We start from the raw sequence: 18,068 nt of genomic DNA on the forward strand, positions 1-18,068 counted from the left end.
TTGTAACTACCACGTGAAACGACCAGTAGCAATCTCTGGTTCCGGTTTGAGGTTTTCCTATGCTTAGTAACATGTGCGACCGTAACTGTTTTCTTTGGGTGCTTTTGCTTACCAACACTTAAACGGTGCTTTTCATGTTTAAAAAATCGATTGATACTTGTCTAATCAAAACGATTAATCGTTAAGTGCATACATATCTAAACGAAATAAATATCATAGACGTCATCGTTGATCGCATTCTTCTCCATTATTAATATCTACGATAACTCCGATTTTAATTAATCATTTATATGAAGTAACATTGAATATGAAATAAAAAGATTATAATTTTCCAGTGTTTTGTAGTACAAAGAGAAAGGACCAAGTTGATATTAAAAAATCCAAACAATTTATTGAACCAATATCTTTTAAAAATTTACTTTGTATTTTAAATAAACGATCAATATTTATAATAAAATATTAGTACGTAATATAAGCGACGCAATCCTCACTCAGTTCTGATACTTCATTATTTATATTAATCAAACTATTAATATATACCTACAGAATATTTATTTTGCCAAATATTTGTTATGAATTGATAAAAATACTGAACGAATAAATAAAAATGATCAACTTTCGGAACAATTATATATTAGATAAATTTTATGCAATTTTATACAGATAGATAGATGTATAGATAAATAGATATATAGATAATATAAATATAAAAATAGTATATATATTGTATATGGTTATATATGATATAAAATATTTGTATAATATAATACATACATTCCTATATATTGAGCGAGCGAGCAGAGGGATGTTCTGAGGATGCTCAAAGGAAGTAGACTGTTTCCAGGCGCCTAAGATTTGTTTACAAAATACGACAAGCATTTGTCTTCAACAGAAATCCGACTGAAAAAGACATGCCCACGCGATCTGTCGTAACCAAATAGATTATTGAAAAGCCACATTGTAGGTATATTGTTGTAAATAGTTCTAATAAAGTTCTGTTATCGTCTTTCTTCGCGATTTTACAATACAATAATATTGTTATAATGTACAATGAAGTCTTTAACAGTACGATTAATTTGTACCATTTTGATATGAAAATCTATATAAATCGAATATTTCAAAGTAATCAGTAGACACATTTAAGTTGTGTTATATCCAAATCGTGATTACAAGCAATACTTTTATTTTTAATGATTTATCCAAACCGTATTCTCAGATTATCGTATAGATAAGTATATTGTAATATATATGTAAGTAATTAGGTATAGTTACAATATAAGTTATAAGTAATATAAGTACACTTATAATATAAGTAATATAAATATACTTATATATGTGAAATCAAACAATATTTGTATACTAATATAATAATCTTATTATTACAAATTTTAAAATGAATAAAAACGAAAGCATATTAACAATAAATTTGATGTATCTATATTTACTTATTATAATATATGTAGTTATTATATAAGTATACTTATATGTATATATATATGTGAAAGATAACAATACTATAACAAAATAATAATACTATTAGAAAAATTATGGAAACAAAAGATATTTATAACGTTTGTATTCAGATGAAAAATATGAAAATATGATCAAAAAACATATTTGCAAATGCTAACAATAAATTTGGTATATCTACCTATATTTACACAGAGGCTATCTTTATTATGATATATATATATATATATATATATATATATATATATATATATAACTACAATATAAATACACTTCTATGTGTATCTCTGTGTATCTCTAATAAAAAATAATTATAACCTTTATATTTATAGAAAAAAATATAATCAATAAAATGATAGAAATATAATCCATAGATTATATTTTCATATAATTTATGGATCAAAGAAATATTTGCAATTGCTAACAATAAATTTCATATATTTATCTAAATTAACGTAAAGGTTATAGGTATCTATTATATGCATTTTCTCAAGGACTTTCCTTTTCTTTAAATTTACGACATATATAGATAGGGATTATTACCTTCTCTCAGTTAAGAGGCTCTTGAAGAAGCTCTTCGACGTGTAGCACGAAAGGAAAGTCCGTGGTAGTAAATTATAGTCCCTGTCGCTGGCTCTGGACAGGAGCATCTAAAGAAGGAAGAGAAAGAGAAAAATAAGGAGGATGGAAAGAGTCACAAGCACTCCACTTTCAACCCTTAAGCCACGAGGCCTATTATCCATCTTCATAGTCGACAAATCAAAACGAGTGTCCTTATGCATGGAAAATCCTTGACAATGCTAATGTCCCTTTTGATGGGAAGAACCATTTGAAAAATGAAAAAAAAGATTTCTTTTTCTTTTTCTTTTTTCTTTCCTTTTTTTTTCTCTCAATTTTACATCATCTTTCATAGTGTAGTATCTATATACTTCACAAAATATATAGATTATGTATTTCACAAAAATAATATTTTACTTTGAATTGAATATTAGTAATAGAAAGTAAAAATTCTTAATTAGAAATTCAATTAATTGATTAGAAATTTATGGACTGTATATTTGCATGGTATTTATGTAAAAACGAAAACGGATTTCTTTTGCTTTTTTCTTTCGTCTTTGTATCTGTATCAGCTTCCATAGTTAGATAAATACTTCTTTAGATATATAGTTCAATGTATACTTATAAATTTTAGAAAAATAATATTTTTAATTGCCAAAATTGATTGTTAATGATACAAAAAAGGAAAGTCTTAATTAGAAATTTAATATGGAACTTATGAATTATATATTATATATCATAATATCACCTAGATTTTTCGTTGAAATTTCAAAATTTGTCAAGTGTATTGTCATAGAAAAAATTTCGGAAACGCTATTCTATAACTTCAATTTTTGTTTCGGATAAAAACAAATCAGTTGGAAGGTATTAAAGACTTGCTTAGATGTAAACATATAAATTAATATTTTACATAAATTAAGATGTAAATTTTTTTTGATTTTGTAAACATTAAATCGTAAAAAGAATTTGTTGAACTATTTTTAGTCACTAGTATTTATATACCAATTATAAACAAAATTTTATTAGTAGATTGTACATTATCTAACAAAGTCATAATAAATTATAGTTAAAATAGTAGGTATTTAGAGATATTTAAGTATTATTGATTTATCTTAATTACATTTATTTTGTCAAACTTTTTCCATTTCAATGTTTATAAAACTTTTTTTATTCAATTCCATAATATGTCCACAATCTTGATATCTACACTTATATCTAATATAAAGATATCATATTATTAAATATAATATTCACGATTTTGTATTATGAAATTTGAGCTAATATACGAAATGGTATATTTCATACGTTATGCAATTTTTGTCTTATTAGTAGATATCAATCTATCAAATATAAAAAGAAAATTAAATTTGTAAATGATATATTATCTAACAAAATCGTAACAAGTTACATTTACGATAATAGGTATTTATAAATAAATATCTGTCTTGATAATTTTATAGATAAATATATTCTTAGATATTTTAGATATCTATTTATAGATACAAATTTATCTTGATTACATTTATTTCGTCAAACATTTTTCCATTTTAATATTCATAAAACTTTTTTCATTCAATTTCAAAACACATTCACAATCAGATATCGAAATTACTAATATACAATTTGCGGTTATCTGAGGGGTATAAAATGTTTATGATTTCATATTACGAAATTATACGTAATATACGAAATGATATAATTCATGCTACGTTTGTTATAACTAGACGAGATAATACAAGATGAAATAAAGAATTTCCTGCGATCTATTCACGATCGTTGTTGTTACGTATGCGTCTATGTACCTACATACATAAGTACGAGAAGAGAGGGAAAAGTAAGATGGCTGTGTCGCATCTCTTTCAGCGGATAGATCGTAAAACAAACAAACTCTCGGAGAATACATGGTCGAATGGCGCACGTTGTCCTCCAGGAAAAGGGAGGGTGACATCAAGTTATACCGTTCTCTTCACGATATAGACACGAGTCTTCGTTCGTTTAAAAATATGAAAATAATATCGTTAACATTAATAAATTAACAAACGTACCCAACAAAATTTTCATTTATAATCGTTTTAAATATCCACGTAATTAAATGAAGAACTATCTATCTGGTTTTAAATGGAATAATAAAATATCACGTTTTAAACGAATGACGCGATCATTCTTTCAGAGAGATCATATTTCCAAAACAACGGCATCACGTTATGACTTTCATCTTTTTATCTTTCATCTTTCATCTATGATCTTTTTTCTCTTTTTTATTTTCTTTTCTATTTTCACGAACCATCGACAGACTAATTTTCTGATCGTGAGATTCGATAATTGAAATTTGTCGAGTCCACAAGTATCAAGTGTCTCAAGGATCGTAATAAAATTGAGTGCGGGGATCGATAAGACCGATAAAGACATACGATGTCATTATTTTATTAACCGGTCATTCGACGCCTCGTCACGCGCCCAGATGAATAAACATCGTACCGTTTGACTGTCCTCGATGGGGCAAACCTACAGTTAAAATCGAACGATATCGAATGTCTGCGAGATAAACCATCGGCTCAAAGGATATCGTTCCTTGATTATAATCCTTCGGAGAAAAAAATATATACTTAGTTAAGTACTTATATAATTTTTGTTTATTTATTTATTTATTTGTTATATTTCTCTCTTTTTTCAATATTTTAAACGTTCAATGAAATTTCAAATATTTTAACAACACATATAATATTATTACGTTTTAAAGATACTCGAACGAGCTCTTCTTTTCTTTTTTTTATCATGATTAAATAGTTCGTAATATGTTTAATTAATTAGATATTTTGTCAAATAGCAAAAGTTCGAGAAAATATTGATCGGTGATTATATTATTTATTATATATTATCTATGATTATATTACCTTTCTTTCTTTTTTATAAGATTATACCTGCATATATGTTTTTAAAAAATCTACGTATACACAAACATAATAATAATTTATTATTTGTTATATACTTTCTTTAATATAAGTATCATAGACGTGTAAGTGTCCTCTGAGGGCATAAATAAAATGGGCGGTTCAAGGAATGGGCGGGGCCAAACATCCGGTTGGTTAACGAGCCGACCAACTGTTACGCATCTTTTTAATTTGTCCTATGATACATATTATAAACGTGATTAAAATATTATTGATATTTATTTTTCACTTATAGAGATTGATCTCAATTATTTTAAATTTTGACAAATTTTATCAAAATTGTATTCATTTCTGATAAAGTAACAATTCCATTGATTTATTTTATCGTATCCAACTTTAAATTGAATTGCATATATATATATATATATATATATATATATATATCATAGAAAAAGATTTATTCAAAATTTGCATTAGAAAGCTAAAAAAGTTAAGAACTTCAAAAATGGTTTCAAGAAGAACATAATGGAAAATATATACATACATAGTGCCGTTCTTGATTCCTTGGAACATAATTTCGTAGAAATACAGGTCGTCAGAGATCGTTGTAAACGAAAAGTAAAGAAAAAAAAATGTAAGAAAGAAAAAGAGAGGAAGAGACAAACAGACAGACAGATAAATAACAAATAGAAAGGAACAGCAAGAAAGTAAGAAGAGTACAAAATGTAAAGAAGAAGAAAAAGAAAAAGAAAAAAAGATAAAAAAAAAAGGAAAAGAAGAAGAAAAAGAAGAAAAAAAGTATTAAGATACATTAACAAGAAAATAAAAAGACAAATAAAAAAGACAACAAAATAGAGGGAAAGAATTACTGAAAGGTATTATTAAAAATAATAGAAAAATAAAATACGTTAAGAGAGAAAGAGAGTGAGAGAGGAAATTAAAAAGAAAACAGAAATAAAAAAAAGAGAAAGTGAGAGAGAGAGAAAGAAACACACATAACAAAGAAAGAAAAAGTTCATCGTCGACTATCGTAAAGGCAGGTCGTCGTCAGGCGTGACACAGACGATGAATACTGAATTTTGATTGGCTAAGTAAGCGCTCAGTTCGACCAATCGTTTCGAAGAATTCCCGCGCGCCTCCACCTCTCATTCACGCCTCCAAGAAATAGGAAAGAAGACAAGAGAGAGACCGCAAGATCAACTCCGCATCGATAGATCTCGAGAGCGCCGAAAGTCCAGTCGTTCGAAAACACAACCGCGTTCGACGTCCTCGCCGCGTTTCTTCCTCTATCAATAAGGAAATACTTTCCTTATCGTGACGTCCTTATTGTTGTCGTTAAGTGAAGAATAAACTTTTTTTTATATACATATACATATATATATATACATACAATAAAAACAAATCTTTCAATTGTGCGTTGAGTACAATATCGGGAGAGAGAGAGAGAGAGAAAGAGAAAGAGAAAGAGAGAGAAACAGAGAGAGAGAGTGAGTGAAAATAAAGCGAATAAACTCGAATCAAAGTGAGATAATTTTTTCGCGATAGTGTGAATCATCGAACGTTCATTATTATGTTTTGGTTTCTTATCGCGCTAGTCTGAGGAAGAGGTATTAAAATTAGTTACGTGGGAAGAAAAGGAAAGGGGAAGAAAATTGAAAAAAAGAAAAAAATAGTAAAAAGAAAAGAAAAGAAAAGAAAGAGAAATATTTAATTACGTACTTACTTAGACGGACGAGATCCGCCTAGTGGAGAAAAAATGTCCGACGCGAGTGCGTGAGATCGTGAGAATAGAGAAGTTTCGATGGATCAGAGCATGATAGTGACGTCGTTGCCGCGAGGAGGATCTCTGTCGGAGATCAGTCGGAGACAACATACGACGATGAAAAACGAGTCCGATGGTAACGTTCATGTGCACGGACAAGAAACGTCGCAGTCCGTCGGACAATCGAGTTCAACGTTGGTTGGTACGCGTACAAGTTTGGGATTACACGGGAATCTTTCACAGAATCAAAACATGGATCAACTTATGTGCAATCCTTCGAGCACGGAAGTCGCACGTAAGCCAGGAGCACGTCGGCAAGAGAAACCACCGTATTCCTACATAGCCCTTATAGTGATGGCGATACAATCGAGCCCAGGAAAGAGACTGACCTTGTCCGAAATCTATTCCTTCCTTCAACAACGTTTCCCCTTTTTTCGAGGGGCCTACCAAGGCTGGAAGAATTCAGTTCGTCATAATCTCAGCTTGAACGAATGTTTTATTAAATTGCCGAAAGGTCTTGGTAGACCTGGAAAGGGTCATTATTGGACGATCGATCCTTCCACCGAGTATATGTTCGAGGAGGGTAGCTTCCGTCGTCGGCCACGAGGTTTTCGTCGCAAGTGTCAAGCTCTTAAACCTCAATACCCTCAGTATTTCTCTGCTAGCGGACCTGTAGGGGTTCAGGCTGGTTACGATAATCTAACAGCGTCCGGTGGCATGGAATACGCAAATGGTTATCAGAATCAATATCAGAATTATCAGGAGTACGCTATGTATGGACCTGCGGCAGCAGTTTCCGCGGATTGGACTTATCCCGAGCCGAGTTATAAGACACCTCCGATAGCCGAGGTCACTTATAAGACAACCGAGGTCACTTATAAGACCGGCGAACCTTCGTCCGTTTATCGAAATGGCGAATTGGTAACGTTTAAGAGCGAGCCCGGTTATGGTGTCGGCAGGAATCAGGATCAACTGAGTTCCGTTGCAGCTTACAGACCCATAGACGGATTTCAGCTGAAGGATCATCATCCGCAGCATCATCAGGAAACGATATACAAGGACAACGAGAGTATGATGATCTACAAGTGCGCGGGTAATTCTACCGTGAACGCTCAGCCTACTACCGGACAAGACTATTACGTGGGTTATGGTGCCATTGGTGTCAACAATGCCAGCGTTGCAGCCACGGCTAACGTCAACGTCAATCTCGCCATGCAAACGGTTCACGATCAAAACGGAAACGGTAGTCCCGCTGGAAACGTAGCTTCGCCGCATAGCGCTTGTCAGACACCTGTCACCGATCACGGTGAGTTTCAATTTTCCCGCCATTTTTAAATTCCCATTTTTCAGATACTTCGTTTCAAAGCGAAAATACGACGTTATACGATAAACGATTGAATATCTGATACATATATTTTCATTTGTTTCTAAGAAATGGAATAGCAAAAAACAAAATAACAAATTTTTAACGAAAACAATTCGAGTTTTGTCGAAATTACGAGAACTTTAACGAACTCTTTAACGAGAAGAATTCGAGTTTCTCTTTTTATTTATAATTCGAATGTCGCTTGTTATATAAATTCTATTCTTTTTAACTTCAACTGAGCGAAATGATAATGACTTATCATAATTTTAATAAAGAATCAACGCTCATTCCTCGATATTATAACACTCTTGTTATATTATATATTACAATATATTTACATTATTGCAAAATGACTTAAATAATGGAGAAATGAAATCCTTTTTTATTCATTATAATCAATACTCAACATAAGTATCTATTTATTTACTTGATATTTTGATTAATATTGACAATTTTTAGACAAAATAAATCCAAGATTTATTTTAGTTAAAATAAAATAATAAAAAAAGATGAAAAAAAAAACAATGAAAAAACATTTTTCAATTTCTTACATCGATACGATTTATTCGTTTGAATGTCAGGATGTAATCGAAAAAATTTTCTCGGAAAATACTAATCGACGCAATAGCGCTTATTTCGATAGATATCGATAGAACCAAGCTCACATCGTCAGTATCAATTGCGCAATAACGATGAAGCAGCAATACTACGCTAGTGATTCGATATGAAACACGAATAAAATACTATTGGTCTTGTATGAAACACAAACGATTAATCCTCAAATCTTAATTCAAATACTGACTTACATAGTAAGTATCGGTCGGTGGTCGCGAACAAGGACATAGCCAAACTCCTTGAGAATTATTGTAAATCGCGAAGAAAACATTAGCTTGCGGAGATCGTGTTGTCGTTCTGGGGCCATCTGGAAGACCGGAGACAGTTTACGAGCTCATGGCCGCGCCCGGCGCCAGAATCCGTAATACGAGACTCAAGAACGCGTCTTTTAACGCATACCTACCTACGTCGACGATTCGGACCATTCTGGGATTCACGAGCCATCGAGTCTGCTCAAGCGTGTCTGTCTCTCCTTCGAGACACCCTTACGTTCCCTTTAACCTTTTACGATAATTTATTCGACTATAATGGGAAAATAAAGGACAGGATTTAAGTAGAAATTTAACAAAAAAGAAAACTAAAAGACTGAACTAAAATTGAAATTAAAAACAATTTTGAACAAAAAAAGAATAAAAATAAAAAATTAATGAATAAATAAAAGAAAAAAAGTGAGAGTAATTTGAAAATTTTTAAAATACATCGGAAGGATTAACATGTTGGCATTGTTATTTATATTTTATTGAATCAAATGGATCTATAAAAATCGGTTATCTTTATGTTTGTAATATTTTCAAAAAATACGTGAAAAAAATAAATCACTTTATCCCCTATTAATTATAGATTATTTATATAATTATTTAAATATTCGAAGAATATTAAAAATAATTATAAGCTGATGAGCCATTGATCAACGTGTTAAAGAACCGAGAAATAGATTAGAGGAATTAAAAGATTAGAAAAATAGAAAGTAAGAAAATATATCAGTCTATATAGAAAAACGAAATATAAAATAAAAAGGCAAAATTTTCGTTAAATTCTATACGATTGTTAAATCCTTTGTAAAATGATTCAAAATCAAATACTGAAGAAATAATCATTCGAAATTTTTCAGCTCATTATTTTCAAGTACTGCATGCTGTATCGAGATTTCGATTAATTAATTATTCGACGATTAACTTCATCTCTATTGTAAATTTGATTTTAATATATAATTTATATAGCATGTAACGAACAATTTAAGTAAACGTATTAAGTTGATCGACTCGAGTTAAAAATTCCATATATATGAGTCGTATATATGAGTCCTATCGATTGTTCTTACAAATTGCATTTATGCATTCATCGACTACGATGATAATTCATATTGAACTAATAGATGCAACTATTTGTCGATCCTCCGGAAAGGATTAAAAATGAAAGTAAAAGAAAAAAAATCAGAGATTGACATTCGGTGAAAAGCGTCACGGAATCGTAGGAGTTGACAGGACCTATTAGTCGAGATGACGCTTTGCCGTCACACGCCCAGATGCAGCCCGTAACTCGTAAGATCGTAATTCTTCGTTTGTAAGCTAACACGTGTAAAGTCGAAACCCGCGACACGCCCTTCTCCTCGCATTTGTTTCCTCCTATGACACTCCGTGGAAATATCAATTTCTTATGTCTCTTTAAGAAGAAAAAATCTTTTGACATTGTAAAACAGGTAAAACAAACTTCTGACATTACAATAATACTCGCGCATATTTTTAAATGAAAAATCTATTTTTTAGCATGTATGTCATAATTTCCAATTTATTACAAACAAAAATATATTACATAAAAAAAATAATTTATATATAAATATATAATATATGTAATATATTATATATATATATATATATAATCATCAAACGGTAACAATTATTATTAAAATGGTAAGTTAATGGTTTAAAGATACAATTAATTTACTATTTTAATGATAATTACTTCCATTTGATGATTAAAATGCGATAAGTAAAACAAAATTGATACTTACTCGTCGTAAGAAACAATAAAAAAGAAAAGGAAAATCTCTTGAATTTTCACTACTATGAAGCCGCGAGATGCGTAAACTTTTTGCCACGTGCAATTAGTAGAGTCGCGTGCTGCTTGTATGTAAGAGCAAGAGAAAGAGAGAGAGAGAGAGAGAGAGAGAGAGAGAGAGAGAGAGAGCCTCAAATCGTGGCCACGCTTGTAAACATTTACAAAGCGCGATAAACAAGACGTTACTCTAATATACGTTCCACTTACGAGAAACGAAGTAGTAGCCGAAGGCAGTATTCGTGTAAACGGCTTTTTAACTCGTCAAAGAGTAAGGTCGAGAGAGTAGGGAGTTAAAATTTAATGATACTTCAGATCGGTAGGATCGAAACAAACAAAGGGTGAGCGTAATCGTCCGATTATACAATCTTTTGCGTCATACTTATGAACATAAGGATCGGTGGATGTATTGTTCTCATTCAGATTCATCATTTCCCTCTCTCTCTCTTTCTCTCTTTCTCTCTTTTTCTCTTTTCCTTTCTCTCTCTCTCTTTCTTTCTCTTTCTCTCTGTCTCTCTTGCTTACGTGATAAGTGCGATCTATTCCTTCTCTATCTTGATATCCTGTAAATCGTCGACAGTGTGTAAACTCGCCACCCACGCATTTACCACCCTTCCACCTTATCCCTACTTCACCCTAAAGCTATATCCTCCCATCTCATTTCCGTCAGTCACCGAAGTGTAAACGAGATCAATCTGCAGCCAGGGATGTTCTTTTCTTTTCTTTTTCGTTTTTCCTTCTTTTTTCTTCTTCTTTTACTTCCTTTTTTAATTTTTTTTTCTTTTTCCTCTTCTTTTCTCTTCCTCTTCCCTTACCCCTTCTTCTTCTTCTTCTTCTTCTTCTTCTTCTTCTTCAACTTCTTCCCCGGTCTTGGTATATTTCTGGCCCGATCTTCTTTCTCTCTTTCTCTCTCTACTCTCGACATTATTCTCGTTGTGTTACCGCGAATACCGTGCCGGTATTCGAGCAGAAACGGGCTACTGTATCCGTCTTTTACAACAGCACTGTTTCTCGATCGCCTTCGACGCGTATGTAAAAAAAAATTGGCGACGAGCACGTTGGTCCACGGCCAACGAGACTCGAGCAGTCTTCGTCGTGGAGAGTTAAAGAGAAAGAGAGAGAGAAAGAGAGTGAATGAGAGTGAGAATGAGAGCGAAAGAGAGAGTGAGAGAGAGAGAGAGAGAGAGAGAGAGAGAGAGAGAGATAGGAGAGAAAAAGAAAGAGATTTTCACTGGCATTCGTGCCATCGAAAGACCACACACGACGTCGTTTTGAAGCTTATGCTAGAGTTGATGTTACTCTTCTGCTGGTATCTTCTGTTTTAGAGATTCGAAGATAAGACATGTATCGTCCTTAACCCTTTCAAAGTGTTCAATACTCACCTCCGATTGTTTTCTATCTATGCAGTCCGAACGTTTTACATTTTTCGAGAAATATATATAAATAAATAATACTAATATTTTATTATATATTATTATATATGTAATATTAATATATTTGTTATACATTATCACATAAATAATACTGATGATTTATATAAGTGGTCCATAACAATGAAGTATGACGAAGTCAATTTGAACGTGTACAGTTATTAAAATAATAATTTTAATCGTCTATCATTATTATCTAATACGATTTATGTATAATGTTTTTTTTCTTTGTTTTTTTTTTTCTTTTAGTAGTTTACGAAGAGTAGATATAGATATTTACAATGAACCGAAGAAAAAAATATATAGTCAAGCTATGTAAACAAATTTATTTGTGGAAGACGATATTACATGGTTATTTTATGTCTTACTGAACTGTGATATAAAATGCATTTGTTGTTGCGAATTGTTATCAAAGAAGATTTGAAAACTATGTATTACATGTATGAATTTTATCGTGTAATCAGGGAAAATTACTTAAATAAATATTTATTTTCACATTTTATATCGTCGTTCAAGTTATACGATACAGATATTAGTTTCATTTTTTGTATCCCTGAATTTGCGTGTATTTTTTTTTATTTTGTTTTTCTTTTTTTTAACGGAGAAATAAAACGAGAGCAAAATAGAGCGAAAAAGAACGAGAGAACGAAGAAGCAGCGAGCTCGAGACACGAGTGAAGTGGTCACTTGAGGCTTGAGACTACTTGAGAGCTGCCGGGGCTTCGAATTTATCGTACCTATACAAGGACCGATTTCTATCGTTGGAGAACTTTTGCTTCTTTTCCTTGGATTTGTTCTTCTTCGCATCTTCAAAGCATCATGTGTGGTCTCAAACTACGTAAAATATATCGAATCTTTTTCATGTAACAATGCATTATCGGATTTATCGTTCATATGTTCTTATGAAATAATAAAAATTAGCAGAACGTTCAATAAAAATTAACAAAAAAAAAATGAAATAATATCTCGTTATCAGAATGATTTAAAATGTTTTAAATTATGTGATTTTATATTATTAAAAAAAAAAAAAAATAACAAAACAGCTCTACTTTCGACACATGGGTATTTGTGTATGTTTGTAGTTTTATATCGTACTATATGATTCAACAAAATTATAATGATAGATGGAATCAGTTTCTACAAGGACGAAGAGAGAATCCTAAAAACATATTGTGATGATGTTTATAATTTATGATATGACTTTGTAGTATATCTATTATAGAGCAGTTTAAAACTCTTGATCACCCCTGGTTTTACAATGATTTTGTGCAGACGATGAAAACTAATAAACTAATTCTTGACCGATTTTGATGAACAAGGTTTCATTTTAAAGATGAAGGTTTATGTTAGGATGCCTAACGCTTTTTTTGAAAAATCATTATTTTCTTGGAAAAAAATCATATTAAAAATGATGTTCTTTTGAGTTCACCAAAAAAAATAAAAATTTATTATTTAATAACGGAATAAATCTTTTTAGCAAGATCTATTTCCAATGAATCGAAAAACAATTGAAAACAATTTGATTTTAATATCTTCAAAAAATCGTTTTTCATGTCTGTTACAGGGTTGAAAATGCAATGTTCGAACTCAAGTTCAAATAGTTCTGGAGGTAGCATAATCGATAGAAAGCCTTCGTACTTTGGTCATCCAACGGGTACTGTGAGCTTGAGTTCGTTGAGTTCTTTGAGTTCTCTGAACTTGAGTAACATCGGTAGTCTGAGCATATCGAATGTGCCAAACGTCGCTATTTCTTCGAGCCTCCATCATGCCAACACACCGCCTCCGCCGCCGCCGCCGCCGCCAACGACGACGACGCCGACGACGACGCCGACGACGCCGACATCGACGATGTATTACGATCAGATAAAGTACAATATGTGAAAAGTGACAAGGTTAGACTTTTGAGAGAAAGGAAACAACAAAAAGCAAAACAACAAAAAAAAAAGAAATAAAAGAAAGGGAGAAAAACTTTACGTCCAAAATCATCAAAAGAAAATTATCTTAATTCGTTGATAACGATGATAACGATAATGATGATGATAATAATGATGATGTTGATGATAACGACGACTACGACGACGATTATGATCGTCCCAACACGACGACATACTTCTTCAATTTGACTTTGACGATTGTCCGCCTAGAGGTATTATAATATGTATATGTATTTATGATTTATCATTAAATACCGTTGTTAATTTAAGGATTAACGTTGTCGAGCGAAATCTGTAGAATTTAAATATTTCATTCATTGAAAAAAGGGTATGGAAGAAAGAAAATGAGGGCGAAAAAGAAAAGAAAAAAAAAAAAAAGAAAAAAGGGAAAAAAAGAAAATAACAAAAACAAACTGGAGTATTGTTCGTTTATTGATCATATGACGTCAGTCGGTATCCCAGTAAATTCTATAAGCGCGGATGACGTACTTACTTATTCGCCCCCTTCGAAAGCGGTGATCGAATGTGAATATCCGAGAGAACGACGTCAGGACTCGTCGGTTTTGTGGCAACGATAAGAACTCGACGGAGATTGGGAGTTTATTACGCGGTAAGATATTGAGTAGGAAAAAAGGATAATGCGATTCCGCGTAAGATGAAGTTGGGACAAACGTTTCGTCTGAAAAACCGCGGTGACTGTTTACATTTTACTTTTTTTTTCTTTCTTTCTTTTTTTTTTTGTTTTTTGATTGTTGGCGGACACGACAGAATATGGATTATTACGAAATTAATGTCATGTCGATATTAAAGGATCGATCGAAGATTACAAACACAAAACATATTTGTGATTTATTAGCCGGATCGTTAGTTGATAATTTTCATTTTATCTAGATAGATTGGATTTTTAATTAAATGTTTCTTTTCTTTTTTTTTGGTTCGTTTTATTACAATCCTCTTATTAGGTAGATATATTCAAGATATTTGAAATGTTATATAATTAAGAGATAACAAATAATCTCTCTCTCTCATTTTAGTAGATAACAGAATTTCTTTTAATAATAACTATTACATATATCGGTTATCTCAAGTAACCTAATTTGTTGAAAATCAAGTCACGTGAATAGCTATACTTAAGTATGATAGCTAATATAAATTACGTTTATGGGTAGGTATGTTGTAATCTAGTAGAACAGGCTTTCTATATATAATATATGAATATCTTCTCTCTTTTATAGTATATATTTTATTTATATACATATATATATATATATTATTTTATTTATATACATACAAATTCATATGTATACAAATTTATATATATGTATATAAATTTTTGTGCTTTTAAATAAGCTTGCAGATAAAAATATTTTCTCATATTTAGAACGATCGAAAAGTCGTACAGTCTTCTTAAGTGGACTTAAATTTCCTTATTTTATCAAAGCAAAAAAAATATATAAAACCAAAATAGTTCATGTCTGTTCTACTGTATTTTTCTTATTACATAAATCGTCTTTACACATCTTTCACGGTGTTCCCACGCGCTAACTTTTCCTTTGAATTTTTTTAAAAAGAAAGAGGAAAAGAAGGGAAAAAAACGAAAAAGAAAGAAAAAGAAAATACTTGAAGTAGAGAACCATATAACAGCTCACACACCAAAGATAATGGGAACGTAAGCGATAGCAACATGTTGCTGGCAGTCCTCATCGGGACAGTTTGTCTCGTCCAACCTAGTCATAAAAATAAGGATGGCATATATCGTCGGGTCTTTTCCAAAATAAAAGATCAGGAGTTTGCTACCTATTCAAGTAATATGGACTCCCTTTCGAATATCGCGTTACCATGTGTTCAAACACCCTTTTTGCCTTCGGAAATGCACGTTCTTACGAATCACGTGAACACGCGGCCCTTTTTGTTTCGCAGAAATGCAGCCTGATAATCGATATCGTCACCGTCCAAAAATAACGTTGACATCTGATCTTAATTTCGTTATCGCGACCAAGAGGAACACCGAGCTAGATTAATCGGATTGGTCATCCTGTAACCGATAAAAGAGAAAAAAAAGAAAAAGAAACATTAGCGTGTCAGCGGTTAGTTTGACTCTCTTATTGTTCTTTTCAGCATATGAGTGGAAATCCGGAAATACAATGTAAGTATGTAGGTATATAGATAGGATTATCTGTGGAATAAATATTTATTACTGTCAATAAATGAACATATATATATATACATATATATGTGTGTATATGTGTGTATCAATAAAAGAACAATTATATTAATTGCTTAATAACTGGCAATTACAATTTTAATATAATATAATAAACAGATTAGAAAAGTTTATTAATTTGCAATAGAACATTATATACTAAATTTCAGTAATGTGCTATATCGCATTCGTTTCTGAAATATTAAAATAATATTATTTTGTTAACTTTTAATAAAGATAGAAATTACTTAAAATGATTTTCTATGTGTAAAGAAGACTGATTTTAATGAAGAATTATCGTCGATAATTCTTTTTTATAAAAATTAATCGAACTTTTATCCTGTAACTATCTCAAAGGATTCGTTTTTTAATTCGTTTTTAATTTATTTAATACGCAATGGTCTCAAAATTATTGAAAAAAGGTGAGTACGTCGAGCGTTAGATACGAAAGAAAAGAAATCGTCCACCGGTCACTCATTTCGTCGAATCGAGTTAGGAAACTAAGTGGAACGATTGCTTATACTATAAATTAGAGAACGTTCGCAATGTGTATGATGAAGAGAACGTATATGGTGTCGGTTTACACGAAACAGATTCGCAACCGACATTAATTTCGAGATGAGATTTTTCTTCGTGATCAGTCACGCACAAAGAGATGACTGATATAATCGTATTTCCCTTATAAATTTTTCATTTGGAAAATTTGTTACACAAAGATCAATCAATTACACTTTTCACAATACTTTGCGATCTTTTCTTTTTTTTATTTTTCTTTTTTTACTTTGTTACAAAATACAAAAACTAACTCGTATCCATCGGCTGTTTATATAATTTTATGTGTGTGTGTGTGTGTGTGTGTGTGTCTATATATATATATATATATATATATATATATATATACATATATATATATACACACGACACTTGATACATATCTTATAGATATATGTTTGTTAATACTTATCTCTAATATGATAGTCTTACAATTAATATACATACATAGGTATCTAATTTCCTTGCGCTTTTCTTTTAAGGATTATACTCGTTCAATCCATTAGAATTTCCTTTTGTTCTTGTATATATTATTTTATCTAATTGTAGTTAAGATATGCACTCTCATATTTTTCTAATAATTTGAAAGTTGCTTCCTCATCAAAAAAATTTGTGATGCATCGTTCTAAAATATTTAACGATACTAAAATGACAATTAAATTAATAGAAATTTAGAAAGATCTAACACAATAAATTAAATTATAATGACGACTTACACAATATTGTACTTTAATAATTGTATAATTTGATGTGTGTGAAATACGGGATTATATTCATGATTAGTTAACAGTTATTGATGTAAAATTTTCAACCCATGAAATACATATAAATGATGAATATTATTTGAAAAAAAAGTTTATATGTATCGAAAAGAGAACAAACTAACATTTAATTACAATAAGTTAGTAATTAAGAAAGATCATTCTTAAAATTTATATCTCCGAATTAAAATTAATTTTAATTTCTATTATCTATGAATCGTTCGTTCATCAAATCGATTAACTCCACAAAAACAAAAACCAAAAAAGAATTGATAAAGTTATAGATATACATTGTAAATTATTTATTATTCAATGGCCATAAAAATTTTGATCATGTAATGATATTAAATCTAATCACAAAGAAAATATATTTTCAGTACAAAAAATTACGCATCAATCAATTGCTTCGATGTTAAGAATGAAAAAAAGAAAAAAAGTAAAGCAAATTCTAAAAATGAAGTTGATCTCTTTA

At 30.8% G+C, this 18,068-nt stretch overlaps 1 protein-coding gene across 1 annotated transcript; it reads left to right on the forward strand.

Annotated features, from left to right (window-relative positions):
- The first annotated feature begins 5,923 nt into the window (after positions 1–5,923).
- LOC122636527 (forkhead box protein E1-like) lies at positions 5,924–15,288 on the forward strand. The gene is made up of 2 exons (XM_043827831.1): positions 5,924–7,987; positions 13,711–15,288. The coding sequence occupies exons 1-2, from the start codon at positions 6,721–6,723 to the stop codon at positions 14,025–14,027; spliced, it is 1,584 nt and encodes a 527-aa protein (XP_043683766.1). The 5' UTR covers positions 5,924–6,720; the 3' UTR covers positions 14,028–15,288.
- The last annotated feature ends 2,780 nt before the right edge of the window (positions 15,289–18,068 follow it).

Source organism: Vespula pensylvanica, chromosome 22, assembly GCF_014466175.1.
Source record: "Vespula pensylvanica isolate Volc-1 chromosome 22, ASM1446617v1, whole genome shotgun sequence".
In the NCBI taxonomy this organism is placed as follows: Eukaryota; Metazoa; Arthropoda; class Insecta; order Hymenoptera; family Vespidae; genus Vespula; species Vespula pensylvanica.

Bases quoted from the DNA above. Each gene is read 5' to 3' on its own strand.
- LOC122636527 (XM_043827831.1), top strand. From the start codon at position 6,721: ATGGATCAGAGCATGATAGTGACGTCGTTGCCGCGAGGAGGATCTCTG. The intron at 7,988-13,710 runs GTGAGTTTCAAT...TGTCTGTTACAG, and splicing joins GACACCTGTCACCGATCACG to GGTTGAAAATGCAATGTTCG.